The sequence below is a fragment of the Pristis pectinata genome, chromosome 3, assembly GCF_009764475.1.
Source record: "Pristis pectinata isolate sPriPec2 chromosome 3, sPriPec2.1.pri, whole genome shotgun sequence".
NCBI classification, from domain to species: domain Eukaryota; kingdom Metazoa; phylum Chordata; class Chondrichthyes; order Rhinopristiformes; family Pristidae; genus Pristis; species Pristis pectinata.
In genome coordinates this window covers 131,071,063-131,089,287 of record NC_067407.1, presented here as the reverse complement: position 1 = coordinate 131,089,287, position 18,225 = coordinate 131,071,063, and the positions used below count along the sequence as shown (strand labels likewise).

Below are 18,225 nucleotides of genomic sequence, written 5' to 3'. Positions count from 1 at the left end.
CCAACAGATCCAGACAAGGAGATATTAGAAAGGTGACCAAATACTTGAACAAAGTGATGGGTTTTAAAGAATGGCTTAAAGCAGGAAAGAGGATAAGAGGGGGGAATCCTCGAGCTTAAGACTTAAAGCAGCTAAAGGGATACTTGCCAACAGTTAAAAGAAATGTAATACAAATAGGATACAAAAGAACATCATAAATGAGGTTCAATAATAAACTGCAAAAGATAATTATGTTTTTACATTAATAACATGTAATTCCATTGGCACTGAAATAACGTGTATACTCAGCCACTGCACAAACACAAACCTCGTAAGTAAACTTTGATGTGTTGGTTGATTGTGAATGGACAATAATATCATCCATACTGTTTCTCAGCCAAGGTCAGATAATTCTACCAAAACTGACCAAGCATTGAGCTGCAGTTACTGCCTGACCTGTTGAGTATGAATATGCATTTTCTATCCATATTGCAAATTGTTAGCATTTACAGATTTTTATTTTTCAGTTGATCTCTATGGTTTGGCTGTATAGTGTCCACTTGTTGGTAAGTGGGCTGTATTTTATCTCAGGTCCCAAAATAAATAGTTACTTCTGCATTCAGTGTCACTGATTAATCAATTTTTATTTCACCTCACATTTTATCACAAGAATGTTTTGGCATTAACATCAGCTGCTGTTGTAAGTGCACTTACCAAAATTGTAGGTGCTAGGATTAAAAAACTGCTCTGGTGGAGGATACGAAGGAGGAACTCCACGGCTAAGGCTTCTTTCATGTACTAAGACATCTAGCAGATAATACGGGAAGGTCATGTTCACTACAGCATCGAGGGACCATAATGCAAAATAGGGGCAGTTACCAAGCTTCTCACCCGCTCTAGAAATAAAACAAAATCACAAAAGTGAAATCAGAGATCTTCATTTTAAACTTAATTGGCAAATTCCTTCCTAGGTTCCATGAAGAGATATACAGGCAAGATACAATCCATTGCTACAAATGTTCCATTAAGGCTTTTACAAAAGAACCTGACATTTTCTACTTTTGATCAGTCAGAGTGCACATTTCATTTCCATTTATAGCATCATTACAGTTACACTAACAATTATAGAATTTAATGTAGGATATTAAAACTTTCATACAATGCAATCCAAAACACCTTATCACATACTTGGATGCAATAAACTCCCACATTCCTAAAGTCCTAACCCAGTGTGGGATATTTTAATTTAATTGTTCACCTTTCGTAGATCAACCAGTTTGAGTTCTTGCCCAAGGGTCCAGTCACACAACCTGACCAAGAGGACCTTGAAACTGCATCATCACAGTCCTTTCGTGATGTCACAATTGCAGAAGCAATGACTTGTAGAAGAGGACACTGCCGTGAGCATCTCCTGTGACTGGGATGATTGACATCTAACAATCACAAACTTTCTTTCTGACAGACATACTTGTTGAGTTAAATTTTAGCAGGTCTTGACATATCTCAGTCAAATTCTGCCTCCACATCAAGGGCAGTCACTTTCACTTCACTTCTAGAATTCAGCATGAACCAAGGCTGTGGTGAGATCTGGAACCAAGTAGGGCTGGCAAAACCCAATCTCGTGATCAATGAGAAGGTCATTGGTGAGTAAGTACCATTTAACAGCACTGTCAATAACAACTTCCATCCCTTTGCTGTCGACTGAGAATAAACTAATCTGGATTGGAATATTCCTGGAGTTGCCTCCTCCCTTCAGTAGTTTAATTGTCCACCACCATTCAAAATGAGAACTGCTGAGCTTTGATCTGGTCTGTGATGTCTTTTCCATGCTGCTTAGCAAGTCCTGTGCTGCAGCTCACAAGCCTGGCACCTCATTTTCAGGTGAGGCCTGGTGCTGCTACTGGCTTGCCCTTGCTGGTCCTTTGGTTTATAATAATGTCAGAGCAAGATATGTACCATGCCTTGAAGTTACTGATTGTAGTGGTGTGCATTTCTGCTGTTGCTGGTAGTGGACCACAGCACCTCGTAGGTGACCAGCTTTGGGCTGCCAGATCCGGTCTGAGTCTATCCAATTTGGTACCATTGTGGTGCCACATATGTTACAGACTTAGTGGAAGTCCCTTTAAGATAGAGAATGTGTGTGTATGTGTGTGTGGGGCGTGCTTACGTCAATAGAAGATAAAGGACGTAATGACATTGTTGAAGAAGTTAGAAGAAAAGAGAGAGAGAGAGAAGGGAGAGAGACACCAGCCTGCTTGTTTTCTCTATCGATGGATGAGAAACAATAACTGTGTTTGCCACTGAAATCCATGTATGGAAGTTGGAAGTAATCCGGTGGAGTTCACTTTGTTGTTGACCTGTAGAAGGAAACAGGTATTTGTGTGTGGACGACCATGATTCAGATGCTTTTCGGGGTGAGGCAGTCACTACCGAGTAAACACTGAAGTGTCGTTTGGGTTCCATCGTGGAACATTTGGATTTCATATGTACTCTCTCTCTGTTTCTCTACGTCTACGTCTTATCTTCAGACAACGGTGGTTGTTGAAGAAGCCCTTGCTCATGTTTCACCTTATGGCTTGCGGAACTGAACTTTAAGAACCATTCCGGAACTGGGAGTTTTGGACTTTGCCACACACACACACACACACACACACGAAGAGTTTAGTTTTTGGGGTTAACGTTCAAGGTTTAACATTTTTGAATTCTAACATACTAACATTTTTACTTTTATTTTACGTATTATTATCATAAGTAGTGATTAATAAAATAGTTTTTAACACTGAATCATGCTCAGTGTGGTTCTTTTGTTGCTGGTTCGTGATACATAACACAATGCAGGGTGAAGGCAGGACTTTGGATCTGCAAGAACTGTGCAGTGGTTACTTCTACCAAAACCGTCACGGACATATGTATCTGCCACAAGTAGATTGGCAAAGACAAAGTCAACTAAGTTTATTCTTTGTGTTGAGTCTGGCAGCTTTCTCCTTTAGGACTCAGCCAGCTCTGTCAGTAATGATGGTCGATGTGCCCCAAAACATTAGAAAACCACAAATGCTGGAAATGTGAAATAAAAACAAGAAATGTTGGAAGAACTCAGCAAGTCAGACAATATTTACAGGAGACCACACAGGCACTTCCAAGATATCACCCTTCTTTCCAAACTGTGGTTTCCTGTCTACCACAGTTGACAGAATCCTTGACCACATCTCATCCACTTCCTATGCCTCTGCTCTCACCCCTCTTTTCTTGCACAGAGCGATGATAGGAGTTCCCCTGGTCTTCACCTTCCACTCCACCAGCCTTCACTTTCAATGGATCATTCTTTGCAGTTTCTGCCACCTTTAATGACATTCCACCACTGGACACATCTTCCCCTTCCCCTTCCCCTACCCCTACCCTGCCTGACTGCATTTCAAAAGGACTGTCCTCTTTGCAACTCTCTGGTCTGCTTCATCAACCACTCCAATTCTTACTGCATTTTCCCCCACCTCTTCCCTTCTTGCCATCTAGGGACCCAAACAGTCCTTCCAGGTGAAGCAGCAATTCACTTGCATTTCTTCCAACCTCATATACTGCATTCACTGTTCACAACGTGGTCTCTTCTATACTGAAAAAAACAAATGCAGATTAATGCTTTGCGGGGCACCTGCATTCGGTGCTGGGGTGACTCAGATCTCCCGTTGCTAACCACCTTAATTTTACATACGTGTCCCACTCTGTGGCCTCCTGAACCATTTTAACAAGGCCCAGTGTAAGCGTGAGGAACAGAACCTGATGTTCTATCTGGTCACATTGGAATCTTTCAGAATTAATATTAAATACTGCAATTTCAGGCCCATCTATTTCAGTACTGGCCAGTCCATCAGTTTTTCTTCAGTCCATTCACATAGCACGACCTGCTGGACACGTCCTGCAGCTCTGCATTTTACAACTTATGTTCCTTTGTTGTGTTCTCAGTCTCTAACTGCCCTCATTTCATAATTTATGTTCGTTTATTCTCTTTCTAACTGCCCTCATTAAACACATCAACTGGCTGTGCTCGTTTACAGCTTATTCCCATGGCAACTCATAATTCCTTTATCCTATTCATCCCTTTCTATACACTACAACTGTGCTTGTTTTTTTTTGCCCCTCATGCACTTCTGATGACGGATCCACGACCTGAAGTGTTAATTCTGTTTCTCCTTCCACAAATGCTGCTCGACCTACTGAGTGTTTCCAGCACCTTCTGTTTTCATTACATTCTGTGACCAGTTCTGCTTCTCACAACTGTTGTTCAACTAGAGCAGCACCAATTCATCAGCAGAGGGAAGACAGTAGATGGTAATCCAAGAGGTTCATCTGTGGATTTAATATTAATGAGTCCAAGGGCTACTCTTTTCCACCTTTATGCCACTGTGCTGTCCCCTCTGGTTGATCCATTGTGTTGTTGGGGCAGGATATACCCAGGGATTGTGATGCAGTACAGAGCTGGAAGCACTGATCAGGTCAGACAGCATCAGTGGGGATGGCTGTTTTCTACCCTTTAGCCAGTTTCTTGATCATCACACCAAATCTCTGGACTTAATGTTAGCCTAAAGTGGATTTGCAGAAGTTCTGAAATTTAAATACACTGTATTGTCAAGACTTCCAGCCAGTTTTTTTTTTATATAAAGGTATTGTTACCTTTAAAAAATTGTTCACACAAAGCCTTTCCTTACTCTTGGAAAGTGTTATTTTAAACCAATAATTAAATGTATCTGCAGTTATCCATGTCTCTTGTTGTGCACCTTTTGAAAACTTTCCAACTAATGGTACCTTTTCAAAATTCAATATTAAAACCACAACACGAAATAAATCTTCCAAACCTGCTTTTCTGTTATCAAGGGCGAATCTATAAATTATGAGCATTCAAGTTGTGCGAGTACTTTCATCTGTGAGTACATTCACTTACACTTTACAGTCATGCGAACAGAATAAAGTACAGATTTCTTACCTTAATGAATCAGGCATCTGTGCATGATACCAACGATTGATATCAAAAATGCCCAAATAAGTAGAGGGCTTGCGCTGCCCATACGTATTCATCTGCCAACTGAAAACAGACACACTGGTGTCTGGCGAGGTGGCTGTAAGCAAAATGGTCAAATTAAGCTTTTTGCTAAGAGTTCAGCACAAAACACACATTAAAATTAATTAATTCAGTTTGTTAAGCCTTTCATACAGTGAAACAGCTTTGAATACAATTTGATTGTGGAAACTACTGAATGGCCCACCCAGATGAATTTTGTCCAACCTCAAAGGACAGGAGTCTCTCTCTGTTCATCGGAGCTGAATGTCAGCACTTACTATGGGGAAACTTTTAAAGCCCAAGTGACCAGCAAGACAAAAGGGTGCAGAAGGGCAGTTATAAAACATCAAACCTACATTCTCTGGCACTGCCCAGGTTCTCTGGCGAAGTCACCCAGTCAGACTTGCAAAGTCTTACAAAAAAAAATACATTGAACTCCAATGGTAGCATTGAAGTTGCAACTGCAATTCAGTCCTCCATGAAGAAGCCTCTATGGCTTTAAAGCCAGGCTGGAGAGGAGGCTGTGTGAGAAGATGAAAAGACGGAACAGGTAATTTCATTAGGATTATGGCTCAGTATTCCACCGGTCCAACATCTGACTGCTTCACCCATCAAAATCCCTGTAAAACCCTTTTGTTCAAGTTCTAATGGAGAACGAACTGCTAGCATCTTCCAGTTCTGACGTGTGGAAAGTCAAATGACATTTTGTTAATGAAGCACAAACTTTAATAACAAAAGGTCTAATTTCTGCAGTAATGGATGAATTTCTAACACAACCCTCTATCTTAAATGTACTAGTTGAAATCAGAATGCATCATTTTGTAGAATGAATTTTTTGTGTGACAATTCACGTGTATTGAGAACAGATAATTTAACCCACATTAGAAAATTCCATAAAATTTCAATCGTGAACATTGAACACCTGAAGTTCCTAATACTTCCCCAAAGGTAGTCTGTGATAAACAGCTTTGGAGAAAAGCAACAACACCTCTCTGGCCTCTATAAGTAACCAAGATTGATTTGACATGCATGTACAAGTAATACTTTAAACTCACCCTCAGTCATACTTTCTTCTCTATCAGCATGATTCCGAAATTTCTCTATAGTCTGGCAGCCCAGCAGCCGAGCATTAGTATTCCGTGTTCTTGAAGAAAGTACTTCATAGGTAAGATCTTGAGTATAACGCTCTTCACAATATTCCAAGCCCTTCAAGGAAACAGAAAGGCCATTTAGAAACTCTGGGTATAAATTGCAATCCAGTTTTTCCTCCACTGCCTCCTTAAATACACCCTTAACCTTAAAGGCACATGCTTTACTTCGAGCACAGATGATCAAACCATGACAACAGAACTATGAAACCTCCAAGGTCAGACTTTTCAGATACAACATCTTCCAGTTGTTTTAGTTTTATATTATACTATTCATACATCAAATAATCATGTCTACAGCTGCTCCTTTTTTTTTACAAGCATGCATTTAGAAATAGGTACAGTATTGCAAACAGCAAGATTGCTGCCTCTGTGACCATTTCAAATATTTCACAGTACAAATAAGGTCCTACACGGTTCCATCTCATTCCCTTTAAATGAGCAAATGTAGGTCATATCTACTAATCAGGTACAAATGTGAATATACTCTGCATTGCAACACTGAGGAATGGCAGATGTGCAAGACTGATTAGAGTATCCATTCACTAACAAGTCAATACTGCAATCACTAGCTGGATACGGCTTTTGGTTTTTTCTAAATAATACTCTTGGAAGTGCAAATATACTTCAAAACATTAGAGAAACAAAGGACTGCAGATGCTGGAATCTAGATGAAAAATACTATGATGCTGGAGAAACTCAGCGGGCCAGGCAGCATCTGTGGAGAAAAGCAGGCAGTCAACGTTTTGGGTCAGGACCCTTCTTCAGCACGGAAATAGGAACAGGGGAAGCCCAATATATAGGAGGGAAAAATAGAACAGTGATAGGTGGACAAAAGAGGGGAGGCGGGGTGGCACAAGGTGGCGATAGGTAGATGCAGGTGAGAGATAGTGATAGGCAGGTGTGGGGGAGGAGGGGAGAGCAGATCCACCGGGGGATGGGTCAGAGTTAAGGAAAGAAAGGAAAAAAAGGGCTGGGAAAAAAAGATAGGCTAGGAAAGGGAAGAGAAGGGGGGGGGGGGGGATTACTTAAAGTGGGAGAATTCAATGTTCGTGCCGTTAGGCAGGTCCCATGACGGAAAATGAGGTGCTGTTCCTCCAGTTTGCGCTTGGAATTCTCCTGGCAATGGAAGAGGCAGAGGACTGACATATCAGTGATAGTGTGGGAGGAGGAGTTGAAGCAACTGGCAACAGGGAGATGCAGATCGTGGTTACGGACAGAGCACAGGTGTTCTGCAAAACAGTCACCTCGTCTGTGTTTGGTCTCACCAATGTAGAGGAGGCCACACTTCGAGCACTGAATGCAGAAGATGATACTAAGGGAACTGCAGGTGAATTTCTGTCTCACCTGAAAGGACTGTTTGGGTCCCTGGATGGAGGTGACGTAGGGGCAGGTGTTGCACCTATGGCAGGGGCAGTGGAAAGTTCCCAGGGTGGGAGCAGGAGGGGTGGGGGGTTGGGATGAATGAACTAGGGAGTCACGGAGAGAGCAGGCCCTGCAAGAGGCAGAAAGGGGTGGGGAGGGGAAGATATGCTTGGTAGTGGGGTCCAGTTGGAGAAGGCGGAAGTGGCAAAGAATGATGTGTTGGAAACATAGGCTTGTGGGATGAAATGAAAGGACAAGGGGGACCCCTATTGGGTCTGGGAGGGGTGGGTGTGAGAGCGGAGGTGTGGGAAATGGCATCTTGACCACAGTCAGGGGGAGGGGAGAGCCCCAGTTAGAAAAGAAGTCAGACATTTCAAAACATTGGCAGCCAATGTTTTCTTAATACTTTTTGTCACCATTCAGACTCAAACTATCATTTGTTCAGCATTAAATTGGATGACTTTATGTTGTGGACTTAATAAAATGGTTCTATAGCAGAAAGAAAAATATATCAGTACCTCATAGAGGATCTGTCCTGATGTTAAACACTTCCGGTCACCAAAAGCCAACTGCAGCAGGTGTAGGCTTACCACATCTCCTTCACTAAAAACAAAAAAGGCACTAAAATAATGCACATTGTCATTTCTTTCAATGCTTTTTCCCCCCACCCCCCAATCACAGAAACTACCTCAGCACTGTGTAGGTGTATCTCTAAACTGTATATTTGTTGCCTCCTTAAAATGATAGAAATATACAATGAACAAACAAGAAAAGAATTTTCTTCTGAAATATATTAAGGAATTCAACCATAAAATGACCATTTGCTTCTGATATTTTTAATATACAAACTAAGGAGGCATCTAGTCTTTATTGCTATAATTGTCCTTTCCAATGAAATTGAATGCACTCAAAAGTTAATTTCTACAACTGATGATTTCCCCTAATTTAGTTCCGATTAAACTCCCACTGCATGACTACAGTACAAAACTGTTTCAGTGAAGACCGAAGAGGATGGTCTTCTGCGGTTGGGGTTGACGTGGATTAAATAGAAGAGTATTAAAGAACTTAATACAAGTGGTGCTAACTTTCAATTCATTAGGCTGGACATGATGCTCTAGATATATGGAGATCTTGGCCCACCATCTTACATTGCTTGGGTGATCACAATATATACACAAAATAATGCTCTCATTACCACAACTGCACAAAACAAACTATATTTCATAATTATGAGCAGACACTCACCCATCCTGAGCAGATTGCACAGCCCAAAGGTAACAGCAATTCCGAGGATCATTCTCAGGTTCTTGAAAGGTGAATGCATAGACAGGTACATTCCCCCCTTCTAATTGAGAGTAGTATCTGTATCAAGGATAAGGTTTTTATCAAATTGACTTTTAAACATTATTTCTGTTGTTGCTACGTGTACTTACAACTTTTGAATCCCTCTGGCTTAAAATTGAAGTTAAAAATGGCAAATTTCAGAGAATCTGTGTGAAAGTTGAAAGACTTCTGAAAGTGCTGCAGATAGGTCAAAGACGAGCGTGCAAGGTGATTAAGCAAAATGTCTACTTTCCATTACTTACTCCTTCTTCAAAGTCTTCAGGTTCCAAAGTTGAACGTAACCATTTGCAAAGCCAACAACAAGTTGATTTGTTCTGAGGACATATCGCATTGCAGTGGCTGCTATCCCTGATGGACTCTGCAACTGGAAACAAAGGTGTCGCCCTTCCCGCATCACATTTTCCCTCATTCGTGGGATTTCAGCAGGTGACCCATTGACCACTTCAAGGTCTGAAAGATTAGTTAAAACACAAGTGAAAATATTTTTAAGCCAATGTTTTAATAAAGCAGGTATCAAGTGAAAAAAAAACTAGATGCATGAACAGCCTGCATTCAACAGTTTACAGTACCTGTTTGGAAAACTATATTGCCAAATAATTATAAAAAAATTACTTATGCCATTTAAGATGATACTTAATTCCATGTTAGTATGAAAATTAACATGTGTGCCAATCAGAACCACATGATCATACGATTGGAACGTAACAAAACAGTTTTGCTCAAGTGTTCTTAGCAGATTTCAGGATATTGCAGTGCCTGCTTCACTGTCTTTCAACTGCCTGGCTGACAACAAGAGCAACAACATCCTGAACTTGGGTGACAGCAGCCTCTTACATTGAAACAAAAAATAAAGTGCAGAAGATAAGAGCAGAGAAACCAGATTCTTGCATTCAACTATTTTTGTCAAAAATCTCTCTCCTGACATTTTTTCTACTTCTGATCATCATCACGTAGGAGGGAACAAAATCTGACAATAACCAGTACCTGACAATGCAAGTTACATTACAAGAATATCTCAGAGAACTGATATTTTAAAAAAGCTGTTGGCATAGAGATTGGAAATGTCAAAGGCTTACACAGTCTGTAGAAGCCACTGCCCTGGAAGCAGTGGACTATGTTTAGATAAAATGGGATAAACTGCCAAGTAGAGTCGTTGAGGGACTCTGGGACCAATGATATTAGGTAAAATTAAAGCAATATACTAAAGCATCCTAGATAATAGTAATGATTATATTCATAACTGTCATCTTTCAGGTGTCCTGATTAAATCGTCAAACAAATGTAAAGAATAGAAATATCTTTTGGTCAAACTATCATTTTCAATAACACATTTCTTGCATGTTGATATGTATAGGCTTTCTGACATCAGGTAGTCAACAGTCAGGAACTTGATGTTGCCTTTCCACTAACTCTCCAGTTATTCACAGCACAGTCTAAAACGCATCATACAAAATCCTGCAATGCAGAAAATTAATGGTTGAACTGGGTGATGGATCTACTAGCATGATGAAAACAGCAACTAGGGTCCCTGATTCCCCTGCATGTGCTGCATGACTGATTTAGTTATTTCAATGTAGGGCAGTTGCTGATGTAATTCACTGGGCTGCTAGTGGAAGATATAGCACCTTGAGTCCCTTCTGATATTTGCCACTGAAACTTTGGTGTGAAGTGTTGACATGGCTTTTTAAACACCAATGAAGTGTATGAAGGCCATGATATTTGGTCATTATCATATTGATGCTTGTGTAAGTCTACTGTGATTAACTGGCTCTCCTGTTACAACAGTTCAAAATGGAACATCACTGGCTGCATACATTTTAGGGCATTTTGAAGTGATGCAAATAGCTTGATGGATATGCAAGCCTGATCTTTTAAGAAAATTTACCTGCTGGCTCTTGCTCACTTTGACTGCATGAGAAATCATCCAGACACAGATCGATAAGAAGAACATGTCCAGTGTCAGTTACAACAGCTACTATACCGAAAAACCACCGGAGACTTTGATTCAAACGCTGTGTGCTGGCTGTGGCACCTCCATGATTAACAATTGGCTCAATGGCCGAAACCTGAGAAATTAAAAATGCTGCAGTAATATTTGAATCTCACATTAAAATGCTATATAAAAAGCAAAATGAAGATGTCATGTGTGTCACTTTTAATGTGCCATTTCAGCATTGTGCTAATTTGTGGTTTTGAACATCAATGAAATGTATTAAGGTATAAAACACCACAATGACATTTTTTGTTTCATCTAAATATTGGGTGGAGGCAAATCAAGGGGAATCAGAAGGCTCTGTAATCCACTTTTCCATAACACAAAGCCAGGTCATCTGTGCATGTGTCGACAATTAAGAATTGAAAAAAAAAATGTGATTACTTACCTTATTTCACGGAAAGGAAACTGGTCTGGGTAAAATTGCACATATGCATCGTCATTTATTTACATTAAGAAACTGGTGTGCAATGACCAACCTACATTAAAGGAAATCACGCACAAGCATCCCTGTTTCATAAAACCACTTGAATGTAAGCAACTCAAACAAACCTTCAGGATTGAGTGCAAGATTGAACCAGAGAACAATACAGCACAATACAGGCCCTTCGGCCCACCATGTTGTGCTGACCTTTAAGCCACGCCTAAGACTATCTAACCCCTACCTCCCACATATCCCCCTATTTTAAATTCCTCCATATGCTTATCTAACAATCTCTTGAACTTGACCAACGTACCTGCCTCCACCTCTACCCCAGGCAGCGCATTCCATGCACCAACCACTCTTTGGGTAAAAAAAACCTCCCTCTGATATCTCCCTTCAACTTCCCACCCATTACTTTAAAGCCATGTCCTCTTGTATTAAGCATTGGTGCCCTGGGAAAGAGACGCTGGCTGTCCACTCTATCTATTCCTCTTAATATTTTGTATACCTCTATCATGTCTCCCCTCATCCTCCTCCTCTCCAAAGAGTAAAGCCCAAGCTCCCTTAGTCTCTCCTCATAATCCATACTCTCTAAACCAGGCAGCATCCTGGTAAATCTCCTCTGCACCCTTTCCAACGCTTCCACATCCTTCCTGTAATGAGGCGACCAGAACTGGACACAGTACTCCAAGTGTGGTCTAGCCAGAGTTTTGTAGAGCTGCATCATTACCTCACAGCTCTTAAACTCGATCCCACGACTTATGAAAGCTAACATCCCATAAGCTTTCTTAACTACCCTATCCACCTGTGAGGCAACTTTCAGTGATCTGTGGATATGAACCCCCAGATCCCTCTGCTCCTCCATGCTACCCAGAATCCTGCCATTAACCTTGTACTCCGCCTTGGAGTTTGTCCTTCCGAACACCACTGACCTTTGTGTTGTCTGCAAACTTGCTAACCCACCCTTCCACCCCCTCATCCAAGTCATTAATAAATATCACGAAAAGTAGGTCCCAGAACTGATCCCTGTGGGACACCACTAGTCACAGCCCTCCAATCAGAATGCACTCCCTCCACCACAGCCCTCTGCTTTCTACAGGCAAGCCAACTCCACACAGCCAAGCCTCACTGGATCTCATGCCCTCTGACCTTCTGAAGAAGCCTACCATGTGGAACCTTGTCAAATGCCTTACTAAGATCCATGTAGACCACATCTACTGCACTACCCTCATCAATCTTCCTGGTCACCTCCTCAAAGAACCCTATCAGACTTGTGAGGCAAGATCTTCCCTTCACAAATCCATGCTGGCTGTCCCTAATCAGTCCATGATTCTCTAAATGATCATAGATCCTATCTCTAAGAATCCATTCCAACAGCTTGCCCACCACATACGCAAGGCTCACTGGTCTGTAATTCCCTGGACTATCCCTATTTAGGGGTCATAGAGTCATAGAGCATGGAAACAGGCCCTTCGGCCCAACTGGTCCACGCCAACCAAGATGCCCCATCCAAACTAGTCCCATTTGCCAGCATTTGGCTCATAACCTTCTGAACCTTTCCTATCCATGTACCAGTTCAAGTGTCTTTTAAGAGTTGTTATTGGACCTGCCTCAACTGCTTCCTCTGGCAGCTCATTCCACATACTGTACATACCACCCTTTGTGTAAAAAAAATTGCCCCTCAAATTCCTATTAAATCTTCCCCCTCTCGACTTAAACCTATACTCTCTAGTTCTTGATTCCCCAACCCTGGGAAAAAGTCTGAGTACCCTGGAACATTCACCCTATCTATACCCCTTGTGATTTTATACAGCTCCATAAGATCACCCCTCAGTCTCCTTTGCTCCAAGGAATATAGTCCTGGCCTGTCCAATCTTTCCCTATAACTCAGTCCCTCAAGTCCTGGCAACATCCTTCCAAATCTTTTATGCACTCTTTCCAGTTTAATAACATCTTTCTTATAGCAGGGCAACCTAAACTGAAAGCAATAGTCCAAGTGCGCCTCACCAGCACCATGACCTACCAACTTTTATAATCAATGCCCCGACTGATGAAGGCCAGCATGCCAAAAGTCTTCTTCACCACCCTGTCTACCTGTCACTCCACTTTCAGGGAACCATGTACTTGAACTCCAAGATCCCTCTGTTCGACAACACTCCCCAGGGCCCTAACATACACTGTGAAAGTCCTAAATGATTTTACTTTCCAAAGTGTAACACATTGCAATTATCTGGATTAAACTCCATAAGCTATCCTTCAGCCCACTTACTCAGCTGATCAAGATACCACTGTAATTTTTATAACCCTCTTCATTGTCTACTATACCACCTACTTTAGTGTCATTTCTCAGTGCCATTTTACTATAAACCTCAAACAGAATAGCATACATGAATTAATCCTGTAAGATCTACTTTTGTATTATTAAAAATACACCCCAGACTACAAAGCATTAACAACTGTAGAGCAATACTTGGCCATTTTTTTGAATAAGGGGACAACATTTGCCACCCTCCAATCCTCCGGTACCATTCCCATGGACAACGAGGACTCAAAGATCCTAGCCAACGGTTCAGCAATCTCCTGCCTTGCTTCGCGGAGCAGCCTAGGGAATATTCCGTCAGGCTCCGGGGACTTAAGTGTCCTAATATTTTCTAACAGCTCCAACACATCCTCTCTCTTGATATCTACATGCTCCAGAACATTACCCTTACCAACACAGTCCTCAGCGTCATCCAGGCCCCTCTCCTTGGTGAATACTGAAGAGAAGTATTCATTGAGAACCTCACCCACTTCCACAGCTTCCAGGCACATCTTCCCACCTTTTGTCTTTAATCAGTCCTACCTTTACTCTTGTCATCCTTCTGCTCTTCACATAAGTGAAAAAAAGCATTGGGATTTTCCTTAAGCCTACTCACCAAGGCCTTTTCATGTCCCCTTCTTGCTCTCCTCAGCCCCTTCTTAAGTTCCTTCCATTTCTCATGAGCCCTATCTGATCCTCGCTGCCTACACTTTATGTATGCTGCCTTCTTCCTCCTAACTAGTTGTTCCACCTCTCGTCACCCATGGTTCCTTCACCCTGACATTCTTTCTCTGCCTCACCAGGACAAATTTATCCCTAACGTCCTGCAAGAGATCCCTGAACAATGACCACATCCCCATAGTACATTTCCCTTCAAAAATGTCATCCCAATTTACTCTAGCAAGTTCTAGCCGTACAGCTTCATAATTTGCCTTTCCCCAATTAAATATCTTCCTGTCCTCTATGCTCCTATCCTTTTCCAATGACAATGCTAAAGGTTAGGGAGCAGTGGTCACCGTCCCCCAAATGCTCACCCACTGAGAGATCTGTCACGTGACCCAGTTCATTACCTAATACTAGATCTAATATGGCATTCCCTCTAGTTGGCCTGTCAACATACTGTGACAGGAATCCGTCCTGGACACACTTAATAAACTCCGCCCCGTCTAAAGCTTTGGTAATAAGCAGGTACCAATCAATATTTGGGAAGTTGAAGTCTCCCATGATAACAACCCTGTTATTCTTGCACCTTTCCAAAATCTGCCTCCCAATCTGCTCCTCAGTATCCCTGCTGCTAACTAGGGGCCTATAGAATACTCCCAGTAGAGTAACTGCTCCTTTCTTGTTCCTAACTTCCACCCATACTGACTCTAGCGAGGATCCTTCTACATTATCCACCCTTTCTGCAGCTGTAATAGTATCCCTGACCAGTATCACCACCCCTCCTCCTCTTCTCCCCCCCTTCCTATCCCCTTTAAAACACTGAAATCCAGGAATATTCAATATCCATTCCTGCCCTGCTGACAGCCAAGTCTCTGCAAGAGCCACAATATCATAGTCCCATGTACTCATCCAAGCTCTCAGCTCATCACCCTTAATCCTGATGTTTCTTGCATTTAAGTAAATGCACTTTAGCCTATCCACCTTTCTACTTTTATACCCTATACTCTACTTCTCCTTCCTCAAAGCCTCTCTACATGTTAGATCTGACTTTCCCCATCCACTTCTTCCTCTGACCTACCCCTCTGGTTCCCATCCCCCTCGCAAACTAGTTTAAACCCTCCTGACCCAACCTAGCAAATCTGCCTGCAAGGATATTGGTCCCCCTTGGGTTCAGGTGTAACCTGTCCTCTCTGTACAGGTCCCACCTTCCCCAGAAGAAATCCCAATGATCCAAAAATCTAAAACCTTCCCTCCTGCACCAACTCCTCAGCCACACATTCATCTGCCATCTCCTCCTACTCTTACCTTCACTATCACATGACACTGGCAGCAATCCTGAGATTGCTACCCTTGAGGTCCTGTTCTTCAGCCTTCTGCCTAGCTCCCTAAACTCACTTTTCAGGACCTCATCCCTCTTCCTTACCTATGTCGTTGGTACCAACATGTACCATGACTTCTGGCTGTTCTCCCTCCTGCTCAAGAATGCTGTGGACCTGATCAGAGACATCCCGGACCCTGGCACCTGGGAGGCAACGTACAATCTGGGATTCATGCTCACTTTCACAGAACCTCCTATCTGTTTCCCTGACTATCGAGTCCCCTACCACTACCGCCTTCCTCTTCTCCTCCCTACCCTTCTGAGCAGCAGGACTAGTCCCAGTGCCAGAGACCTGGCTACTGCTGCTTGATCCCTGTAGGTCATCCCCCTCAACAGCATCCAAAGCAGAAAACCTGTTACTGAGGGGAACAGCCTCTGGGGTCCTCTGCACTATCTGCCTGTTCCTTTTCTTTTTCTCTCCCCTGATAGTCATCCTTCTATCTGCTTCCTGGACCCTAGAAGTACCTGCTCTAAGGGGGGTGACTGTCTCCCGATGCACAGCATCTACATAACTCTCCCTCCTTGATGCTTTGCAGTGTTTGAAGCTGCGACTCCAGCTCATCAATTCTGAGCCGAAGTTCCTCCAACACTACTGCAGACATGGTCACTGTGCACCCCAGCAGGGTCCACTAGCTCCCACATCAAGCAACTGCTGCAAATCACCATGTCCTCCATCTGAACTATTCTTTCCCTACCTAGTTTTAATCTACTTAAAGTTTATAACAATAACAATTAAACCTTATCTTTACTTACCAGCTACTCACCCACCTCGCCCCTTACTGCCCAAGTCCGTTGAGCCAAAGCCCAATCACTCTGCTCCCTCTCACTCTGCTGCCCGCTGGATATGGCGGTTTTCTTTTTAAACTACTCGCACACTACCCGCTTACGTCATGCACCTGCGCAGTCCTGCCCCACCATTCCCAATTAGAGAAAAAAAACTTAGCTGCTCCAAAGTTCACCGAAATGACCCAAAAACCTGAATTGGAGCACAAACTAATCAATGTTACATTTCCTTAAATAGGAGTGGATAATTTAACTGAGAAGAAACTTAGAACCATGTTCTGTCCCACCCAAGTTATAAGTAGTAAAACCAGTCCATCCTACCACATCCAAGTGGTACTTTGCCAACTGATCCACGAACAAAGTTAAAACTAGTAACACTAACCAGCCTTGCACAAGAACTACTCCATGAAACTAACCAACTTGAAAATCAGGAAGAAAACAAAAACAAGTTTTGGAAGGTTGTGTGCCATACTGCTTTAAGTGGTTTAATTCTGGATACTGACAATGTGCTGCATACTCGTGGTACTCGTGCAGGATACCTTAAAGGTTAACCACCAGGTCGGATCGGTGGTAAAGAAAGCGAATGCTATGTTGGCATTCATTTCGAGAGGTATAGTGTATAAAAGTAAGGAAGTGTTGATGAGGCTCTATGGGGCACTAGTGAGGCCTCATTTGGAATATTGTGCACCGTTTTGGGCCCCACATCTTAGGAGGGATGCGTTGACGTTGGAGAGGGTTCAGAGGAGATTTACGAGGATGATTCCAGGAATGAAAGGGCTTAAGTATGAGGAGCGTTTGTCGGCTCTTGGACTGTACTCGCTGGAGTACAGAAGAATGAGAGGGGACCTCATAGCGACATTTAAAATATTGATAGGAAAGGACAGAGTAAATGTGGCTAGGCTGTTTCCCTTGGTGGGTGGGTCCAGGACCAGAGGGCACAATCTTAGAATTAGAGGGTACAGTTTCAAAACAGAGATGAGGAAAAATTTCTTTAGCCAGAGGGTGGTGAATTTGTGGAACTCCTTGCCACGTACAGCAGTGGAAGCCAGATCAGTGGGGGCGTTCAAGGAGGAGATAGATAGATATCTAAATAGTCAGGATATCAAGGGATATGGGGATAAGGCCAGTAATTGGGATTAGAATAGTTTTTTTTTCTTCTTCTTCTTCCCCCATTCCTCATTTCTATTTCCCTTTCCTTGGAGCAGACTCGATGGGCCGAATGGCCTGCTTCTGCTCCCTTGTCTTGTGATCTTGATAAAAAAGGAACTTTTTTTTAAGAAAAAGGAGTAACAACAATGCTGCTTCCAATAAAATAACTCCATCTCTGTATAAATAGGAGGAACCAAATTCCAATAAAGGCACAAAGGAACCAAGTCAGAATGCAAATTGTTTGACTGGAATACGAAAAAAATTATTCATCTTTTAGAATGCTTATATGCATGCTATAATGATCCTAATTAAACTCAAGACACAACTTTTCAACTAAACTACATTTGCAACATATCCACAAAAATAAAATATATTCTTTGGTAGAAAGGCTCAAACTTCAACAACTTTCGTAACTATAATTTCAAATGGGATCATACAATCTTTATTAAAATTGGATCTTGCGTGACTGATAATGAATTTGATTTTAAGCAGGTCCCCAACTATGCATCAGTATCATGGGGCAATTTGTACATCATGCTGAAATTTCTCACGTGAAATATGTACCATTTTTATTTACTTAATTCCACAAATTAAAACATGAAAGTTTACGATAAAGCAAGCATCCAATCATTCAAAAATTTCTTCTTCCT

At 42.1% G+C, this 18,225-nt stretch overlaps 1 protein-coding gene across 4 annotated transcripts in view; it reads right to left on the bottom strand.

The window, feature by feature from the left end:
- ahctf1 (AT hook containing transcription factor 1) overlaps nt 1-18,225 on the bottom strand; it is a 101,694-nt gene that overhangs the window by 48,456 nt on the left and 35,013 nt on the right. For all 4 annotated transcript variants that reach the window (XM_052012157.1, XM_052012156.1, XM_052012159.1 and 1 more), the window contains 7 exons: nt 10,772-10,952; nt 9,129-9,336; nt 8,788-8,904; nt 8,061-8,145; nt 6,085-6,235; nt 4,955-5,087; nt 694-875 (listed from right to left, as the gene is read on the bottom strand). In XM_052012157.1, coding sequence (XP_051868117.1) covers nt 694-875; nt 4,955-5,087; nt 6,085-6,235; nt 8,061-8,145; nt 8,788-8,904; nt 9,129-9,336; nt 10,772-10,952 — 1,057 coding nt within the window. The remainder of the gene's footprint in view (nt 1-693; nt 876-4,954; nt 5,088-6,084; nt 6,236-8,060; nt 8,146-8,787; nt 8,905-9,128; nt 9,337-10,771; nt 10,953-18,225) is intronic.